The following is a 21719-nucleotide window of genomic DNA, read 5'->3' on the forward strand; positions in this document are numbered from 1 at the left end:
TAGATGTACGTAAGCGGTATGCACTGATGAAGGCAGAGAAATGCGCTACAATACGCCTAAAAACTCTGTATTTTTGTAAAACACCAGCTGGTGAGTACTATTTATTGGACTTTCACAGTATGTAGGCCCTTGACAGATTAACAGGTACAAAATGGTACACTACTTAGATGTATGTATGTGGTATGCACTGATGAGGGCAGAAAAATGCGCTACAATATGCATTAAAAAGTCTGTAGTTTTGCAAAACACCAACTGGTGAGTACTATTGCTTGGACTTTCACCGTATGTAGGCTGTTGAGAGATTAACAGGTACAAAATGGTACACTACTTAGATGTACATAAGCGGTATGTACTGATGAAGGCAGAGAAATGCGCTACAATACGCCTAAAAACTCTGTATTTTTGTAAAACACCAGCTGCTGAGTACTATTGCTTGGACTTTCACAGTATGTAGGCCCTTGACAGATTAACTGGTACAAAATGATACACTACTTAGATGTACGTATGTGATATGCACTGATGAGTGCAGAAAAATGCGCTACAATATGCCTAAAAATGCTGGATTTTTGTAAGACACCAGCCGGTGAGTACTTTTGCTTGGACTTTTACAGTATGTAGGCCCTTGACAGATTAACAGGTACAACATGGCACACTACTTAGATGTAGGTATGTGGTATGCACGTATGAGGGTAAAAAATGTGCTACAGTAAACTTGGAAAATGTATTTTCATGAAACAACAGCCAGTGATTAGTTTTCCCTGGCCTTTCACTGTATGTAGGCTTGTCACAGATTAACAGGTACAAAAAAGTACACTACATAGACGTAGGTATGTGGTATGCACATATGAGGGCAAAAAAATGCACTACAGTAGACTTGGAAAACTTATTTTTGTAAAACACCAGCCGGTGAGTACTTTTGCTTGGACTTTCACAGTATGTAGGCCCTTGACAGATTAACAGGTACAAGATGGTATACTACTTAGATGTAGGTATGGGGTATCCACTGATGAGGGCAGAAAAATGCGCTACAATACGCCTAGAAACTCTGTATTTTTGTAAAACATCAGCCGGTGAGTACTATTGCTTGGACTTTCACAGTATGTAGGCCCTTGACAGATTAACAGGTACAAAATGGTACACTACTTAGATGTACGTATGCAGTATGCACTGATGAGGGCAGAAAAATGCACTACCATACGCCTAAAAACTCTGTAGTTTTTTTTTAAACACCAGTCGGTGAGTACATTTGCTTGGACTTTCAAAGTATGTAGGCCCTTGACAGATTAACAGGTACAATATGGTACACTACTTATGTCACGATGCCGGCTGGCAGGAGGTGGATCCTCTGTGCCAGAGAGGGATTGGCGTGGACCGTGCTAGTGGACCGGTTCTAAGTTACTACTGGTGTTCACCAGAGCCCGCCGCAAAGCGGGATGGTCTTGCTGTGGCGGTAGTAACCAGGTCGTATCCACTAGCAACGGCTCAACCTCTCTGACTGCTGAAGATAGGTGCGGTACAAGGGAGTAGACAAAGGCAAGGTCGGACGTAGCAGAAGGTCGGGGCAGGCAGCAAGGATCGTAGTCAGGGGCAACGGCAGGAGGTCTGGAACACAGGCTAGGAACACACAAGGGAACGCTTTCACTAGGCACAAGGGCAACAAGATCCGGCGAGGGAGTGCAGGGGAAGTGAGGTATACATAGGGAGTGCACAGGTGAACACACTAATTAGAACCACTGCGCCAATCAGAGGCGCAGTGGCCCTTTAAATCGCAGAGACCCGGCGCGCGCGCGCCCTAGGGAGCGGGGCCGCGCGCGCCGGGACAGGACCGACGGAGAGCGAGTCAGGTACGGGAGCCGGGGTGCGCATCGCGAGCGGGCGCCACCCGCATCGCGAATCGCATCCGGGCTGGAGGCGGTATCGCAGCGCACCCGGTCAGTGGATCTGACCGGGGCGCTGCAGAAGCGAGGGTGTAGCGAGCGCTCCGGGGAGGAGCGGGGACCCGGAGCGCTCGGCGTAACAGTACCCCCCCCCTTGGGTCTCCCCCTCTTCTTGGAGCCTGAGAACCTGAGGACCAGACTTTTATCTAGGATATTGTCCTCAGGTTCCCAGGATCTCTCTTCAGGACCACAGCCCTCCCAGTCAACCAAAAAAAAGGTTTTTCCTCTGACCTTTTTGGAGGCCAGTATCTCCTTTACGGGAAAGATGTCCGAAGAACCGGAGACAGGAGTGGGAGAAATAAGTTTAGGAGAGAAACGGTTGATGATGAGTGGTTTAAGAAGAGAGACATGAAAGGCATTAGGAATACGAAGAGAAGGAGGAAGAAGAAGTTTGTAAGAGACAGGATTAATTTGGCACAAGATTTTGAAAGGACCAAGATAGCGTGGTCCCAATTTGTAGCTGGGAACACGGAAGCGGACATATTTAGCGGAGAGCCATACCTTGTCTCCGGGAGAAAAAATGGGGGGAGCTCTTCTTTTCTTATCAGCAAACTTCTTCATGCGTGATGAAGCCTGTAAGAGAGAATTTTGGGTCTCTTTCCATATGGTGGAAAGATCACAAGTTATTTCATCCACAGCGGGCAAACCAGAGGGCAAGGGAGTAGGGAGGGGGGGAAGAGGGTGACGGCCGTACACCACGAAAAATGGGGATTTGGAAGAAGATTCAGAGACTCTGAAGTTGTACGAGAATTCGGCCCATGGAAGAAGATCTGCCCAGTCATCCTGGCGGGAGGAAACAAAATGCCGTAAATAATCACCCAGGACCTGGTTAATTCTTTCTACTTGCCCATTGGATTGAGGATGATAAGCAGAAGAAAAGTTTAATTTAATCTTGAGTTGTTTACAGAGAGCCCTCCAGAATTTTGACACGAATTGGACGCCTCTATCCGAGACGATCTGCGTGGGCAACCCGTGAAGACGAAAAATGTGTACAAAAAATTGTTTTGCCAACTGAGGCGCTGAAGGAAGACCAGGAAGAGGAATAAAATGTGCCATCTTGGAAAATCGATCAACGACCACCCAAACAACAGTGTTGCCACGGGATGGGGGTAAGTCTGTAATAAAGTCCATACCAATCAGAGACCAAGGCTGTTCGGGGACAGGCAGAGGATGAAGAAGACCAGCAGGCTTCTGGCGAGGAGTCTTATCCCGGGCACAGACAGTGCAGGCCCGCACAAAATCACCAACATCCGTCTCCAGAGTCGGCCACCAATAGAAACGAGAGATGAGTTGCACGGATTTCTTGATGCCCGCATGGCCTGCGAGATGGGAGGAGTGACCCCATTTGAGGATTCCGAGGCGTTGGCGTGGAGAGACGAAGGTCTTCCCTGGAGGAGTTTGCCTGATGGAGGCTGGAGAAGTGGAGATCAGGCAGTCAGGAGGAATGATGTGTTGCGGAGAGAGCTCTACTTCCGAGGCATCCGAGGAACGAGAGAGAGCATCGGCCCTAATGTTCTTATCGGCAGGGCGAAAGTGAATTTCAAAATTAAACCGGGCAAAGAACAGAGACCACCTGGCCTGGCGAGGATTCAGCCGTTGGGCAGACTGGAGATAGGAGAGATTCTTGTGATCGGTGTAAATAATAACTGGAAATTTTGATCCCTCCAGCAGATGCCTCCATTCCTCAAGTGCTAATTTAATGGCCAGTAGCTCTCGATCCCCGATGGAGTAGTTCCTCTCCGCCGGAGAGAAGGTCCTAGAAAAAAAACCACAAGTAACAGCATGCCCGGAAGAATTTTTTTGTAGAAGAACCGCTCCAGCTCCTACTGAGGAGGCATCAACCTCCAATAGGAAGGGTTTAGATGGGTCAGGTCTGGAGAGCACAGGAGCAGAAGAAAAGGCAGACTTGAGCCGTTTAAAGGCGTCTTCCGCTTGAGGAGGCCATGACTTAGGATTGGCATTCTTCTTGGTTAAAGCCACGATAGGAGCCACAATGGTGGAAAAATGTGGAATAAAGTGTCTGTAATAATTGGCGAACCCCAAAAAACGTTGGATAGCACGGAGTCCGGAGGGGCGTGGCCAATCTAAGACGGCAGAGAGTTTGTCTGGATCCATTTGTAGTCCCTGGCCAGAGACCAAGTACCCTAGGAAAGGAAGAGATTGACATTCAAACAGACATTTCTCCATTTTGGCATAAAGTTGATTGTCACGAAGTCTCTGAAGAACCATGCGGACATGCTGGCGGTGTTCTTCTAGGTTGGCAGAAAAAATCAGAATATCGTCCAGATACACAACAACACAGGAATATAAGAGATCACGAAAAATTTCATTAACAAAGTCTTGGAAGACGGCAGGGGCGTTGCACAGGCCAAAGGGCATGACCAGATACTCAAAGTGTCCATCTCTAGTGTTAAATGCCGTTTTCCATTCATCCCCCTCCCTGATGCGGATGAGATTATAAGCACCTCTTAAGTCCAGTTTGGTAAAGATGTGGGCACCTTGGAGGCGATCAAAGAGTTCAGAGATAAGAGGTAGGGGGTAGCGGTTCTTTACCGTGATTTTATTAAGACCGCGGTAGTCAATGCAAGGACGTAGGGAGCCATCCTTTTTGGACACAAAGAAAAATCCAGCTCCGGCAGGAGAGGAGGATTTGCGGATAAACCCCTTTTTTAAATTTTCCTGGATGTATTCAGACATAGCAAGAGTCTCAGGAGCGGACAGAGGATAAATTCTGCCCCGGGGTGGAGTAGTGCCCGGGAGGAGGTCAATAGGACAGTCATAAGGCCTGTGAGGAGGTAAAGTCTCAGCTTGTTTTTTGCAAAATACGTCAGCATAGTCCATATAGGCCTTAGGGAGACCGGTTACAGGAGGAACCACAGGGTCACGGCAGGGAGTACTGGGAACCGGTTTAAGGCAGTCATTGAAACAAGAGGTACCCCAGCTCTTGATCTCCCCTGTGGACCAATCCAGGGTTGGGGAATGGCGTTGAAGCCACGGTAGTCCAAGGAGAATTTCGGAAGTGCAATTGGGGAGGACCAAAAACTCAATTTTTTCATGATGAGGTCCGATGCACATTAGGAGGGGCTCCGTGCGGTAACGTATGGTACAGTCCAATCTTTCATTGTTAACACAATTGATGTAGAGGGGTCTGGCGAGACTGGTCAACGGGATGTTGAACCTGTTGATGAGAGAGGCCAAAACAAAGTTTCCTGCAGATCCGGAATCCAAGAAGGCCATAGTAGAGAAGGAGAAGGTAGATGCAGATATCCGCACAGGCACAGTAAGACGTGGAGAAACAGAGTTGACATCAAGGACTGTCTCACCTTTGTGCGGAGTCAGCGTGCGTCTTTCCAGGCGGGGAGGACGGATAGGACAATCCTTCAGGAAGTGTTCGGTACCGGCACAGTACAGGCAGAGATTCTCCATGCGGCGTCGTGTCCTCTCTTGAGGTGTCAGGCGAGACCGGTCAACTTGCATAGCCTCCACGGCGGGAGGCACAGGAACGGATTGCAGAGGACCAGAGGAGAGAGGAGCCGGGGAGAAAAAACGCCTCGTGCGAACAAAGTCCATATCCTGGCGGAGCTCCTGACGCCTTTCGGAAAAACGCATGTCAATGCGAGTGGCCAGATGAATGAGTTCATGTAGGTTAGCAGGAATTTCTCGTGCGGCCAGAACATCTTTAATGTTGCTGGATAGGCCTTTTTTAAAGGTCGCGCAGAGGGCCTCATTATTCCAGGATAGTTCAGAAGCAAGAGTACGGAATTGTATGGCGTACTCGCCAACGGAAGAATTACCCTGGACCAGGTTCAGCAGGGCAGTCTCAGCAGAAGAGGCTCGGGCAGGTTCCTCAAAGACACTACAAATTTCCGAGAAGAAGGAGTGTACAGAGGCAGTGACGGGGTCATTGCGGTCCCAGAGCGGTGTGGCCCATGACAGAGCTTTCCCAGAGAGCAGGCTGACTACGAAAGCCACCTTAGACCTTTCAGTAGGAAACTGGTCCGACATCATCTCCAAGTGTAGGGAACATTGTGAAAGAAAGCCACGGCAAAACTTAGAGTCCCCATCAAATTTATCCGGCAAGGATAGTCGTAGGCCGGAAGCGGCCACTCGCTGCGGAGGAGATGCAGGAGCTGGCGGAGGAGATGATTGCTGAAGCTGTGGTAGTAGCTGCTGTAGCATCACGGTCAGTTGAGACAGCTGATGGCCTTGTTGCGCTATCTGTTGTGACTGCTGGGCGACCACCGTGGTGAGGTCGGCAACAACTGGCAAAGGAACTTCAGCGGGATCCATGGCCGGATCTACTGTCACGATGCCGGCTGGCAGGAGGTGGATCCTCTGTGCCAGAGAGGGATTGGCGTGGACCGTGCTAGTGGACCGGTTCTAAGTTACTACTGGTGTTCACCAGAGCCCGCCGCAAAGCGGGATGGTCTTGCTGCGGCGGTAGTAACCAGGTCGTATCCACTAGCAACGGCTCAACCTCTCTGACTGCTGAAGATAGGCGCGGTACAAGGGAGTAGACAAAGGCAAGGTCGGACGTAGCAGAAGGTCGGGGCAGGCAGCAAGGATCGTAGTCAGGGGCAACGGCAGGAGGTCTGGAACACAGGCTAGGAACACACAAGGGAACGCTTTCACTAGGCACAAGGGCAACAAGATCCGGCGAGGGAGTGCAGGGGAAGTGAGGTATACATAGGGAGTGCACAGGTGAACACACTAATTAGAACCACTGCGCCAATCAGCGGCGCAGTGGCCCTTTAAATCGCAGAGACCCGGCGCGCGCGCGCCCTAGGGAGCGGGGCCGCACGCGCCGGGACAGGACCGACGGAGAGCGAGTCAGGTACGGGAGCCGGGGTGCGCATCGCGAGCGGGCGCCACCCGCATCGCGAATCGCATCCCGGCTGGAGGCGGTATCGCAGCGCACCCGGTCAGTGGATCTGACCGGGGCGCTGCAGTAGCGAGGGTGTAGCGAGCGCTCCGGGGAGGAGCGGGGACCCGGAGCGCTCGGCGTAACAACTTAGATGCAAAAAATGCGCTACAGTTCACTTGGAAAACATATTTTCATAAAACAACAGCCAGTGATTACTTTTCCCTGGCATTTCACTCTATGTAGGCTTGTTGCAGATTAACAGGTACAAAAAAGTGCACTACTTAGATGTAGGTATGTGGTATGCACGTATGGGGCAAAAAAATGCGCTACAGTACACTTGGAAAATGTATTTTCCTAAAACACCAGCCGGTGATTACTTTTGCTAGGACTTTCACAGTTTGTAGGCCCTTGACAGATTAACAGGTACAAAATGGTACGCTACTTAGATGTAGGTATGTGGTATGCACATATGAGGGCAAAAAAAATGCGCTACAGTACACTTTGAAAATTTATTTTTGTAAAACACCAGCCGGTGAGTACTTTTGCCTGGACTTTTCCAGTATCTAGACTTGTTACAGATTTACAGATACAAAATAGTACACTGCTTTGATGTACGTATGTGGTATGCACGTATGAGGGCAGAAAATGCACTACAGTCCGCTGAAATAAACTTATTTTTGCACAGCAAAATATTAAATTCGTATTAAACCCAAAATTGCACTCTGTCACAGAGTATTAGGAATGGTGTGAACTGCTGGTTATTATACCATCTAAAGACTAGTATAAGCAGCAGATGATTTTTTGTGGAAAACATACACAGAATTGCATAGAAACATTATTCCTGCCTCCTGTGATAAGGTTCATGAAGTTAAGGCAGCTTGTTGAAATGTATGGGGCAAAGAAAAGCTATGTGCCCCTCTCTGATAAAATGCTGAATAAAGTGACTGGAAGGTTAATGACTGGCATAAAAATCCTTCTCAGTGAGAACAAGCACTGCTCTCTGTCCACAACGCTGATGTGACTAGCAGTTGGCAGTGGAACGCTGGGTTATGATCAATTTAGCGTGTCCGTGTAACACACAGAGACACGCCGTCCGTCCTATCCCTCTGCAGTGTATGGCATGAAATGAGCAGCCGCAAAATTGCTGCCGATTATATAGGGCTGTGACATTACAGGGGTGAATGAATGCTGATAGACTGCATCCTGCATGGGATTCTGGGTCATCCCACCTACCTCCCTTTCCGCCTTGCCTTTCTACCTTCCCAGCATCCCCTGGGGTGTACTGGAGCCTAGAAAACTGTAAAATTTTGGTTTATGAAGCAATTTGTGCAACAGAAGCACGGTGATATCCGGATTCATTGCAAATCGAATAAATTCAGAAATTCTTTACAAATTTGGGTTTGTCTGCTTCGATTCGCTCATTTCTAGTGAGAAGCAAGCCAAAATTCTACCACCTCATCATTCCTATGATTGTCCTATTGTCTCATTGCCCAGGACCACACCTCATCTGGGCAGAATTTACCCTTCATCTGTTTCTGAGACCCAGGCCATGACTAATTACATCCAAGAAAATCTTCAGAAAGGATTTATCAAAAAGTCTTCTTCCCCTGCCGGAGCCGGATTTTTCTTTGTGGAGAAAAAAAGACGGTTCTCTGCGACCTTGCATTAATTATCGGGGCTTGAATAAAATTACTGTTAAGAACCGATATCCTCATCCTTTGATCTCGGCATTATTTGATTGTTTGCGTGGAGCAAGGATCTTCTCCAAACTAGACCTTCGTGGGGCCTATAATTTGATTCGTATACGAGAAGGTATGAGATAAATGGACGGCGTTTAATACTTGTGACGGACATTTCGAGAATCTTGTCATGCCATTCGGACTCTGTAATGCTCCAGCAGTCTTAAAGGAGTTTGTCATTGATATATTTCGTGACCTCCTGTACTCCTGTGTCAATGTCTATTTGGGCGACTTTCTAATCTACTCTCCCAATGTTCAGACTCACCACTCTCAGCTCCGCCAAGTACTACAACGTCTCTGAGACAATCATCTCTATGCAAAACTAGAGAAGTGTACCTTTCGAAAAAAACAGTCTTCCTTTTCTGGGTTATACTTTATTGTTATCAGTCAAGGTTTTCAAATGGACCCAAACAAGTTATGTACTGGACTGGCCACAACCTTCCGGCTTAAAATCTATTCAGCGCTTACTCGGCTTTGCCAATTATTATCGGCAATTTATTCCTCATTACTCCACCTTGGTAGCCCCAATTGTCTCTCTCACCAAGACTTCCAATCCTAAGGTTTGGACTCCAGAGGCTGAAGAAGCTTTCAAACAGTTAAAGTCTGCCTTCGATTCAGCTCTGGTTTTATCTAGACCCGATCCAGGCAAGCCATTTCTCTTGGAGGTGGATGCTTCTTCATTTAGAGCTGGCACAGTTTTAATGCAAAAGTCATCTAAAAGAAGAATTGTAACAATACGGTCATCTGGGTTGTAGTGGACCAATTCTCTAAAATGCCTTATTTTGTCCCACTTCCTGGACTTTCATTTGCACTGCAGCTTGCTAAGCTTTTCTTATTTCACATCATCCACTTACATGGATTGCCTTCACATATTGTATCCGACCGTGGAGTCCAATTCATCTCTAAGTTCTGGCGTGCCCTCTGCTCTCGTCTTCAAGTTAAGTTGGATTTTTCCTCAGCTCATCACCCACAACCCAATGGACAGGTTGAAAGGGTGAAACAGGTCTCAGGAGACTATCTTCGCCATTTCATTTCTGCTTGTCAAGATGACTGGGTCGTCGCTATCTGGGTCCTTATAAAATCAAGAAATGCTTACATTCCATGACCTATTCTCTCCATCTGCCCTCTTCTCTCCGGATTCCAAATTCCTTCCATGTCTCCCTCTTGAAACCAGTCATCCACAACCGCTTTTCTCAAAAAGACATCTTGCCCACTCCCATCTCTGGTACCTCTGATGTTTTTGTTGTTAAAGAAATCTTGGACTCCAAGTTTATCAGAGGAAAACACTTTTTTTCTTGTGGATTGGGAAGGATTTGGTCTGGAGGAAAGGTCTTGGGAGCCAGAGGACAATATCCTGGACCGAGACCTTATCAGGAAATTTCTGAACTGCAAGAGAAGGGGGAGACCAAATAAGGGATACTGTAACACCTTGCACTCTGCCCGCACACACTGGCAACGAGCGCATTGTTCCTCTGTCCCCTGCTGCTGGCGGGACTGGGATTTGCATCGCACGATGTACCCACGTGCCAATCCCAGCCCGTCACTTACCATGCTACTCTGCTGTCTCCTCTGCTTCTCAGCTCCGGCACGCGTGTCCCCATCTCCTAGGGCGTGTGGGCCGGAGCTCTGAAATTTAAAGGGCCAGTATGCCCATAATTATGTGTTACACCTGAGGCTATTCTATAAGTTCCTGCACCTCCCACCCTTCCATGTCGGATCTTCAGTGCCCCTAGCTTGAGATTAAGCATACCTTACTGTCTGTTGCCAAAATTTGATAAATTGCGGTTGTCTTTTCAATTTTCCAACATAATTAATATTTGTTAGGTTGCACCGTACATTTTATGGTAAAATAAGTCATGTAATTACAAAGTACAATTGGTGATGCAAAAACAATCCCTCATATGGGTCTGTGGATGGAAATATAAGAGAGTTAAGATTTTTAGAAGGTGAGGAGGAAAAAACAAAAATGTAAAAATAAAATTGGTCTGGTTCTTAAGGCCAAAATGGGCCTGGTCCTCAAGGGGTTAAGGGGTTAAAGGGGTACTCCACTGGAATTTATTTATTTTTTTAAATCAACTGGTGCCAGAAGGTTAAACAGATTTGTAAATTACTTCTATTAAAAAATCTTAATCCTTCTAGTACTTATAAGCTTTTGTATGCTCCACAGGAAGTTCTTTTTGAATTTCCTTTCTGTCTGACCACGGTGCTCTCTGCTGACACCTCTGTCCATGTCAGGAACTGTCCAGAGTAGGAGCAAATACCCATAGCAAACCTTACTTGCTCTGGACAGTTCCTGACATGGACAGAGGTGTCAGCAGAAAGCACTGCGATCAGACAGAAAGGGAATTCAAAAAGAAAATAACTTCCTGTGGAGCATACAGAAGCTTGTAAGTACTAGAAGAATTAAGATTTTTTAATAGATTTAATTTACAAATCTGTTTAACTTTCTGTCATCAGTTGACTTAAAAAAAATGTTTTCCAGTGGAGTACCTATTTAACTATTAAAACTCTCTCCAACATTCTAAACACAACATATGTAATGACTTACTGAACTAGCTATGTAAAACTAAGAACTGAATCATAGTTAATGCTCATTTCACAGTCTAGTCCCTAATTTAAAGAAATTTTATATATATATATATATATATATATATATATATATATATATATATATATATTAGAGTTTTTCTAATGTAGTTTGGTAAAATCACAAATCTGGCTAGACTTGATAGCAGTAACTACCTTAGATAGTTGTGAAATGACAAGCTGTTAAGTCATCACAATTATACTTAGAGGCGTAAGAATTTTTGGAACAATATATTGCTTTTCCTAACAATAGAAGATGCACCAGTAAGTTTTAAATGTACAGTATATAAACCTCATATACACTGTACTAGCAAATATTGTCAGTCTGAGGTGACTTAACATGACAGCTGTCATAGATAATTAGAACACAAAGATGATTTGGAGCAACAAAATTTGGGACTGTTAGAAGCAGCAAAAATAGAATAAAACATTCTGTATGTAAAATACTGGGATTTGCTGATTGTTTGTTCTTTGCCCTTAATGCCGTATCTGTGGGAATGCATTACGTGATAAAAAGTACACTATGTGGACACCAAACATAGGCCCAGATTTATCAAAGAATGTCTATGGTAGAGCTATTTTCCTACGTTTATTTGGGTGGTGGGTTTGACTAGCGTGCATCTTATTTATGAAAAAGGTGCAGCAGGATGATGAATTTTGCGCAGCTTTGCTGTGGTGGGAAAAGCTCTACCACATACACTTTTTCTAACGCTTATGAGGGAGAGAAGTAAATACTTTCCCAGGTCCTGAATTTGGCAGGTTAGGTGTTATTACTTACTTTCACATAGCTGCCGTGACATTTTTACTTGCATTTTAGATGCTACAATCAAATCTGACTGCGGTGTCTAAGGGCTTAAAGGTGGACATCAGTGTGTCATAGAAGGGGTTTGGGGCGCTGTCATCCACAAGAGGTTAAAGGTTAAATTGCGAAAGGTAGAAGTGATTCTCACACCCACTGGTAGGTGGTGTAGCTTTGCGCCCAAAAAAGTTCGGTCTATATCAAAAAACGCATAAAAGTCACTAAATATGTTGCTTTCGTCTGAACTGCGCCAAAACATAGACAAAAAAATGCTCTAAAAGCTATGATAAATCTCCCCCAAAGTGTCTGGAGATTATGTTGCTGTGAAAGGCTGTTAATATCACACCATGCATCACTGAATACTAAGTTTAGAGAGAAATTAAGAAAGAACACAGCTGTAGTAAAAAAAAAAAAAAAAGAAATCCAGGTGCCAAAAATCTGGCAAAATGAGTGGCTTCCTTGACTTTCATGTGTTTGAGACACTTTTGCACCTCCTATACCAAAGGTGAATGGCTTATGTTAACATGACCAAAACCTAGTTAAAAAAAAAGCTATGCTTAAGATTGTACTCTCTATCCTTTGGATAGGAGATAAGTGTCAGGTCCCGGTGGGTCCGACCGCTGAGAGCTCCTGCAATCTTCTGTACAGGGCCCCGGCTTTCCTCCTGCCTGGAGCTGTGTCAACCACATTATAAAGCTGTGGTCAACACGCCATCTCCTTCGGCTCTCCCAAAGAGATAAATAGAGGGCACATGCTGGGCACTGGGCAGTAGATTGCGGTGGGTCCTAGCGATCTAACACTTACAGTATCCCCTATCCTTTTGTTAGGGGATAAATTTTTTTTAAGCTGGATAACCCCCTTTAAAATATAACATACATTTGTTAGTGAGTACACCGTGTAAAGATGTGCCAGAAATTCAAATAAGCTTAACCACTGCAAAGTCTGACACATCTTAGACTGTCTAGCATAAGTTTACACTGTCTAACAATAGGACAAGTTTAATTTATTTTTCCTTCTGTGTTCTTCCAAATACTTCATCTAAATATAAGTTTTTAGGATGCTTATTTTATAGGGTTAATCGTTTATAATGTTTAAATCTTTTATGTAAATGTATGACTTTATTTTATATCACATTGCAGAAGATATTGGAATTTAATACATATTTGTATCATTATTGTCTTTATTTAGGACCCTCTTCTGGGGCCATTGACTTACTCCCAACTCCAACTGCTGCCACGAACTGGACAGCTGGCCTGCCTATGGACAACAGTGGCATGATCTTTAAATTTGATGGCAAACAAGGAGTAAAGATTCCAGATGCCATAGTACCAAAAAATCTAACTGACCAGTTTACCATTACCATGTGGATGAAGCATGGTCCTAGCCCTGGACTAAGAGCAGAAAAAGAGACAATACTATGCAATTCCGACAAGACAGGTAACCCTACTTCTACACCTAGGTGCTTTACTTTCCTCATAATGTTCTCCTTTGCTTAAAGGGGTATTCCAAGCCAAAACTTTTTTATATATCAACTGGCTCCGCAAAGTTAAACAGATTTGTAAATTACTTCTATTAAAAAATATTAATCCTTCCAATAGTTATTAGCTTCTGAAGTTGAGTTGTTGTTTTCTGTCTAACTGCTCTCTGATGACTCACGTCCCGGTAGCTGTGCAGTTCCTATGGGGATATTCTCCCATCATGCACAGCTCCCGGGACGTGACATCATCATTGAGCAGTTAGACAGAAAACTTCAGAAGCTAATAACTATTGGAAGGCTTAAGATTTTTTAATAGAAGTAATTTACAAATCTGTTTAAGTTTCCGGAGCCAGTTGATATATATAAGAAAAGGTTTTGCCTGGAATACCCCTTTAACCCCTTAACGACGCAGGACGTATATTTACGTCCTGCGCCGGCTCCCGCGATATGAAGCATCATATCGCGTCGGTCCCGGCGCTCATCAACGGCCGGGACCCGCGGCTAATACCACACATCGCCGATCATGGCGATGTGCGGTATTAACCCTTTAGAAGCGGCGGTCAAAGCTGACCGCCGCTTCTAAAGTGAAAGTGAAAGTGACCCGGCTGCTCAGTCGGGCTGTTCGGGACCGCCGCGGTGAAATCGCGGCATCCCGAACAGCTGACCGGACACCGGGAGGGCCCTCACCTGCCTCCTCGATGTCCGATCGGCGAATGACTGCTCCGTGCCTGAGATCCAGGCAGGAGCAGTCAAGCGCCGATAACACTGATCACAGGCGTGTTAATACACACTTGTGATCTGTGTAAAAGATCAGTGTGTGCAGTGCTATAGGTCCCTATGGGACCTATAACACTGCAAAAAAATTTTTTTAAAAGTGTTAATAAAGGTCATTTAACCCCTTCCCTAATAAAAGTTTGAATCACCCCCCTTTTCCCATAAAAAAATAAAACAGTGTAAAAAAAAAAAAAAAAATAAACATATGTGGTATCGCCGCGTGCTTAAATGTCCGAACTATAAAAATATATCATCAATTAAACGCACGGTCAATGGCGTACGCGCAAAAAAATTCCAAAGTCCAAAAAAGCGTATTTTGGTCACTTTTTATACCATTAAAAAATGAATAAAAAGTGATCAAAAAGTCCGATCAAAACAAAAATCATAGTGATAAAAACTTCAGATTACGGCGCAAAAAATTAGTCCTCATACCGCCCTGTACGTGGAAAAATAAAAAAGTTATAGGGGTCAGAAGATGACATTTTTAAACGTATAAATTTTCCTGCATGTAGTTATGATTTTTTCCAGAAGTGCGACAAAATCAAACCTATATAAGTAGGGTATCATTTTAACTGTATGGACCTACAGAATAATGATAAGGTGTAATTTTTACCGAAATATGCACTGCGTAGAAACGGAAGCCCCCAAAATTTACAAAATGGCGGGTTTTTTTCGATTTTGTCGCACAATGATTTTTTTTTCCGTTTCGCCGTGCATTTTTGGGTAAAATGACTAATGTCACTGCAAAGTAGAATTGGCGACGCAAAAAATAAGCCATAATATGGATTTTTAGGTGGAAAATTGAAAGGGTTATGATTTTTAAAAGGTAAGGAGGAAAAAACGAAAGTGCAAAAACTGAAAAACCCTGAGTCCTTAAGGGGTTAAAGGGGAACTCCGGTGGAAACAAATTTTTTCAAATCAACTGGTGCCAAAAAGTTAAACAAATTTGTAAATTACTTCCATTTAAAAATCTTAACCCTTCCAGTATTTATAGGCTTCTGTACACTGCAGAGAAATTTTTTTAGTTCTTTTGAGTCTGACAACGCTTCTCTCTGCTGACACCTCTGTCCGTGTCAAGAACTGTCCAGATTAGAAGAATATCCCCATAGAAAACCTCTCCTGCTCTGGACAGTTCCTGACACGGACAGAGGTGTCAGCAGAGAGCACTGTTGTCAGACAGAAAAGAACTTCACAAATTTCTCTGTATTATATCTGTAGTATTCAGCAGCTGCTAAGTACTGGAATGGTTAAGATTTTTAAATGGAAGCAATTTACAAATCTGTTTAAATTTCTGGTACCGGTTAATGAAAACTTATTTATTCCACCGGAGTACCACTTTAATAGAAGTACCCCTTTTTCAACATTTTCTTTAATATTCTGAAAAAGTTTTGAAAAAAATAAAAATTCTTACAGTATTCTTCTAAATTACTAAAGTAATACAAATTAATTTACTTTTTCCAATGCCTAATAATTTTAATTTTAAAAAATACTTAACATAAATAACAGCTCTAATGGAGACATATGTACCTCTATTGCTGCAGAATACAGAGAAACCCTGTGTGTAGTCTGATCCTGCAGTCCTATGTCAGGCTATGATTGCACATCTTATTGTATCAGTAGATTAGGCATGGAACCTACACAGAGAAAAGCTATTTGTACCTGCCAAATACCGATGCAAAATACTTATATTAGAAAGGGGCCTTACTCAACTTCCATTGCCAAATGTTCCTGCTAATCTTTAGATACTTATGGGACAGGGTAGATTAATAGGACTAAAAATTAGTTATCAAAGAGGTTATCTGGAAAAAAGCATTTTTTTAAATATGCCCAGGATGCCTGCATAAAAAAATAAAAATAAAAATCTTTACTTAACTTCTGCAATCCCCTGGTGCCTATGATATGACTGCCCTAGCCTCTGGTGCAATCCTCTTCCTGGTGCCAGGGGGTTGATGCTTCACAGTGCAGAGTAGCAAATCCCTTGCGGCAGCAGTTTCCCACTTCAGCAGTTGATTGGCAATGGGACATATTGGGCACCAGCACCAGGAAGAAGACCGGACCGGGATCAATACATCACATTGTTGCTCAACCAATCACTGGCTGAGGTGGGACACCACTGTGGCTACCTATTCGCTGAGCTACACTGTGACGCATTGACCCCTGGAAAAAGAAAGAAGATTGCACTTGAAGCTGTGAGCAGCAACATCAAAGGCATTGGAGGATGTCAGAAGATAGATAATGGGTGTTTCTTTTTATGCAGGCATCCTGGTCATATTTTTTTTATGCATTTTGATGGATAACTCCTTCAACATGTAGGTTATGCAATATCACACACATATTGCTAAAAATAATAGATTGCCCATCATCATCTGCTCAGTGATCACTTGCCAGTCCTTATTTACTAGTTGCCACAGTTACACGCACCATGTGACATTGGCAGTCATATCCATAATGATCGGTAAACAAAGACTGACAAGGGATCACGGAATTAAAACAATACACATGTACAATGTTACAGTTTGTTAACTCATTTTTTTTCCTTTCAGAAATGAACCGCCATCACTATGCACTGTATGTACACAACTGCCGTCTTGTCTTCCTATTGCGCCGCGATTTTGACCAAGCTGACACATTCCGACCTGCTGAGTTTCACTGGAAGTTGGATCAGGTAGTAGACTTTCCTTCCTTTTACTTCTGTGTGCAGCATTTCAGGATCATTTTTTTTTTTTCAGTTTTCCAGCTTAGCGGCAGAAATAAATGTAACTATGTCCCCTACAGCTTTGTACAACCTCTGCTAACTGAGAGGTCATTTGGCATGTCTTTCAGAAGAGAACTGGCAGGTGGTCCTTTTAGAAGTCACACATAAACCATGGAGACTATGTTCTCTGTTTGTTGTGCGGCATTTGATGATTGTATTGCCACACTTTACTGACTGCCGTCTTCCCCGATCAATATATCATTTGTTATGGTGCAACACTTATTTATAAATGTTCTTCACACTGAACATAATACAAGTGCTTCTATTGCCTCATTTCAGGCACTACTGTAAATAACTCAGATGTGAGCTGTAAAATATTTCAAGTACCTTCTACATTCATATTACCTTCCATAAAGACAATGAGCTGCTTCTCTTTAGGGTATTTTCATTATTATATTTAAATGTCAAATTTTGTATTTTAACCTTTTCAACTGTCAATTTGTCTCTCAATGTTACTGGCGCGTTTTGTATATTGATGGATTCATCCAGATGCAACTTTGTAATCAACAGACACCCCATTAATTTTAATTAGACCTGCATCATCCTGTATAATAGTCATAATACCACAATATATAGAAAATATATCTACATGTTGGCCATGGTATAAGGTTAATGAATCTGCTGGGGAGGGGGAGTGAAAAATGAAGAAGAAAAAATGAAGAAAATGAAAACAATGGTTATGACGATAAAGGCTGCAGTAGACAATTCAAGTGAAAATACTTCTGAAAAACATTTTTAGATATCTACATTGTAAAGTTGATTCCAACATACTTAAAGGGGTAACACACCCCTAAACATCTTATATCCTATCCAAAAACAAACACAAATGAAACACAATCTCCCTGCATATCTCCATGTTTGGCACGGTGCACATCAAAGTGATAAAACCAGTTGGGTGCAGATTCCACAACATAGGCTCTTTATTGCAATATGCTGATAGTCTGGCACTAGCACAGACAAGTGCAAACTTCCCGACTAGTTTTAGTTGGAAACCATGTAGTTCCTCAGCGTATGTGGAGGAAGAGAGTTCCAGTGCGAGCATTCACTCATTAATTGCTACTTAGCCTGCTCCTAGAAAGTTATACAAGCCCATGGCTACTCACGTACTTACTCTTACAGCTCAAGATGCTCAGTTAAGTATATTTCACTACATCATATATACTATACTGTAGATGGAACCAGTATTAAGGAATATCAGACAAATTCAAGGCAAATTCATACATAAATGAAAATAAAAATACGACATAAATGCATGTAAGGCATATACATTTACTATTAAAAGCAACTAGCTAAAAGCAACAAGTATTTTCATCAGGGAGAGGCACTGCGTCCGGTGTAAAACAGAGATTCAAAAAGGCCATTAGCACTCCGCTGGCTTTCTGGGTAAGAAGTATGCAAAGTTTCTCATCACACCACCATATAAGGTAGCGTGCCCTCTGATCAGCTCTGGCTCTTGTTACAAAGTCTCAGAAGCTGATTGGGATTTATGCCAAGTCAGAGTTCTCCCCAGAAGGGAAGAGGACCCATCTGCAGACAGCTGTTTCGAGGTGCTTGCCCCTTGTCAGTGCAGAGCAGGGTGTTCTGACTTTGTAACCAGAGCCAGAACTGATCAGAGGACACGCTACCTTATATGGTGGTGTGATGAGAAACTTTGCATACTATTAAATGCACAAACACATGCCAAAGAGGTTAAGAAGAATAATGATATGTAACATTTATAGAACATAAGCAGCATGCAATAAACTGCCCTCATTGATAATTGAGATGGTACATTTTGCTAAAGATATCACCAGTATTCAAGGCATGAGAACTACTGATCGCTATTACAACACTGTACTATCTAATGTACTTCAATGCATATTCATACCATGAGTACATATCCATACACTGAGCAAGGATTTGTAAAAAATAACAAGTGCAGGGTTTAAAGAGTACCTGTCACCAAATAAAACTTTTAATATAGTGTTCCTTGTTTAATTAGCAGACACTTTCCCTTTCACTTGCTTTTAAAATTATCAACATAAATATGTTTAAAATGTAATTGAGAAAATGGCCACTAGGTGTCCCTGTTCTGTTCCCTGCCACAATTAATACAGTGAGTTTGGTCTCCTCCCAGCCTGGCAGGAGACCAAACTTGGGAAGTGCTTCTGGCTGCACTGAGCTTGATTTGAGAGCTGCACGGAAAGTGAAAGCTCCACAGATTCTCAAAGAAAGCTGCACAGACTGTAGCATGCACAGAGCTTGTGGTCTTCTGTTCATCACAGCACTGCAACGATGTGAGGGCGAAAGTGGTCCCCCAGCAGGGTTCAGTAATGTCATGCCTGCTGGGAAACGCCCACTTTTTCCTGCTGGGAAATTGCACTATGTGAGCAAGAAGAAAGGTAAGATACACAGCTTTTTAACGCTATGACATTTTTTTAAGGGTGGTAGGGGTGTTAGGAGTAGTTAAGGAACATAGCCTGAGTTAGTTTAGAACAGTTTATTTGATGACAAGTACTCTTTAACAGCACAAACACAAAAAGTAAGACCCTCAATGTGTACAGTACAATACACATCAGACAATAATTAATATATATGCTAAAATTATCCAGACACATTACACCAATTTCACATTTCACATTTGATCCAAAAGTATTATCCCTTTATGCTTAAATACATATAATCAATGATTCCGTATACAGGACAGGTGCAAGGATGTTTGCCTCCCTATGGCAAAACCTCATTTTGCTGCCCCCTTGGCCACTAGTGGGGAGCTCCATGCAGCTGGGGCAGCGTAGCGGCTGTCTGTCAGTTACTCCTGCCTCCACCGCCTACACTTTTTACACACTTGGGCTTGGGGCTCTAGATTGACTTGGTGGGATGCAGGTCATGGCTGCTTGAAGATTAAAAACCAGATCCCAGGTGCTAGCATGAGAATTTCCAGGTCCCTGGCTTTTGTCAGGCCTTCCTCCTTACACATTGCATCCATCATTTATACATACACACAGCAAAATCACATATTACAGTATGTAATGAAATACAGGACTAACCTATAGCTCAGATACTGTAGCTCTAAATGTCTGCTGCTTCTCCTCCCCTGAGGGTGGAGAAGCTCTAGGATGGTGATTATGTTGTCTATAGGTGGTGCCGGCCCTACCCGTACACGGTGCGCAAATAACTATAGATTACAAGCAAAGCTGAAAATTACACCAAAAGGCATACACACTCCATGTTAGTAGTGCAACATTAATTAAGTTTACATGATATCCCCTAGGTATTAGTGTATTGCACATCAGGATCCAAAATGTCTCTTGATTACGCCTCTTGGCGTTCTTATCAATCTCTCCATATTCTAAAGAAGTTGATGGATCTATTGTGCTGTTTGATAAAAAGTGAAGATGCATTGTGCATATTATGCTGTTCCACGTGTGCTATTTCATTGTGATGTTCAAGTGCTCATACTTAAAATTTGCAGCTAGTACAAGCTACATACTTGGCATTACACAGTGTATATACAGAACAAGGGAACTTTTGCACCTTATGTGTAGCTTGATCCCAAAAATTTTATTAGAATCAGAATAAGAAAAACTTAGAATTTATTTATATTTTTTATTACCGGTAATTATATTGGGTGACAGCAAACTCCCAAGGATTTCCCCTTCCGTGAGACAACGCATATACCATCCTGCAGGATACTCTTCTATGATGGGTCACCATATAAATAGTGATACATTTCTTCCTACTGTAACACTACGATTTGGGTATTTTGGTATATATGTTTGCTTACATTGGATGCCCCCCCCCCCTTATAAAGTGGGTGCTTACTTCAGTAAATGATATGTACATTTTATATTGTATTCAAACAGTGTCACAAAGGCAATATCACCCTTCCAGATGATAAAAATATCTACTATAAACCTTCTATACCCCTCTATGTGAGCTGAGAATTAATTGGTAGTGGTGTAAATAAATTGGGATTTCTAAAAAAACATTACAAGGTTTACCAATGAAGATGAATAGTACACACCCATTGAGACATCAGATGTCTGTAAGAATAAATGAAATTTAAACATAAAAAACTTATTATTATGTATGAATCCTGTCCGAAGCTTAGTCTGTCCTGGAAGTACAGCAAAAATTTCAGCAGGGGAACAAAAGACTTCACAGGGGTTATCCAAGAGAGAGCCAGCTAGGTAAGTATGTGGATTTTTTTTTTAATTGTCAATGCAGCCCCAACATATAAAGTCTATTATCTGGATAACATATTTAAGCCTCTATTTTATTTATAGAGCATACAGACAAAAATAGATTTTAGAGCAGCATTCTGCGAGCTACATTGCAATGAGTTCATGCAGCTTGCAGTACACATTACAAACAGCCTGAATGCCGCACTACTGCTACTCACCAAGCTTCTACTAGTTCAGCATATACAGACAATTCATGGGTCTAAATGTTGAGAATTGTGTCTGTACACTCTACGAGTCAAATAGAATATAGGGTTATAGGTGTATTCAAAACGGACCCTCTTTTTTGTTGTTTGAATATTCTACATATAGTATATTGGGCACAATTTCCACTAGACCCTCGCTGCTAACTGGTAGTCATTTATATTAGCATTTATTTTCATGTACCTCATTTAACTCTAATGTGATAGTTGAGCTTGTGTTTCTGGTAAATACTGATCCTATTGATTTATTGAATATTACATAAATGACTCCCTTTATTTTGTTTTCCTTTAAATGACTGTTTAGTTTTTAGCAAAAAGAGAGCATTTCTAATGTGTTGCCTGGGACTGCTGTCTCATTGGCC

The 21719-nt window shown here is 43.0% G+C and overlaps 1 protein-coding gene across 2 annotated transcripts in view; it reads left to right on the forward strand.

Annotated features, from left to right (window-relative positions):
• Positions 1 to 21719, forward strand: part of CLSTN2 (calsyntenin 2) — a 1059217-nt gene that overhangs the window by 827564 nt on the left and 209934 nt on the right. For both annotated transcript variants that reach the window (XM_056564871.1, XM_056564872.1), the window contains exons 7-8: positions 13114 to 13362; positions 16720 to 16841. In XM_056564871.1, the coding sequence (XP_056420846.1) occupies positions 13114 to 13362; positions 16720 to 16841 (371 nt within the window). The remainder of the gene's footprint in view (positions 1 to 13113; positions 13363 to 16719; positions 16842 to 21719) is intronic.

This window comes from Hyla sarda, chromosome 3 (assembly GCF_029499605.1).
Source record: "Hyla sarda isolate aHylSar1 chromosome 3, aHylSar1.hap1, whole genome shotgun sequence".
NCBI classification, from domain to species: domain Eukaryota; kingdom Metazoa; phylum Chordata; class Amphibia; order Anura; family Hylidae; genus Hyla; species Hyla sarda.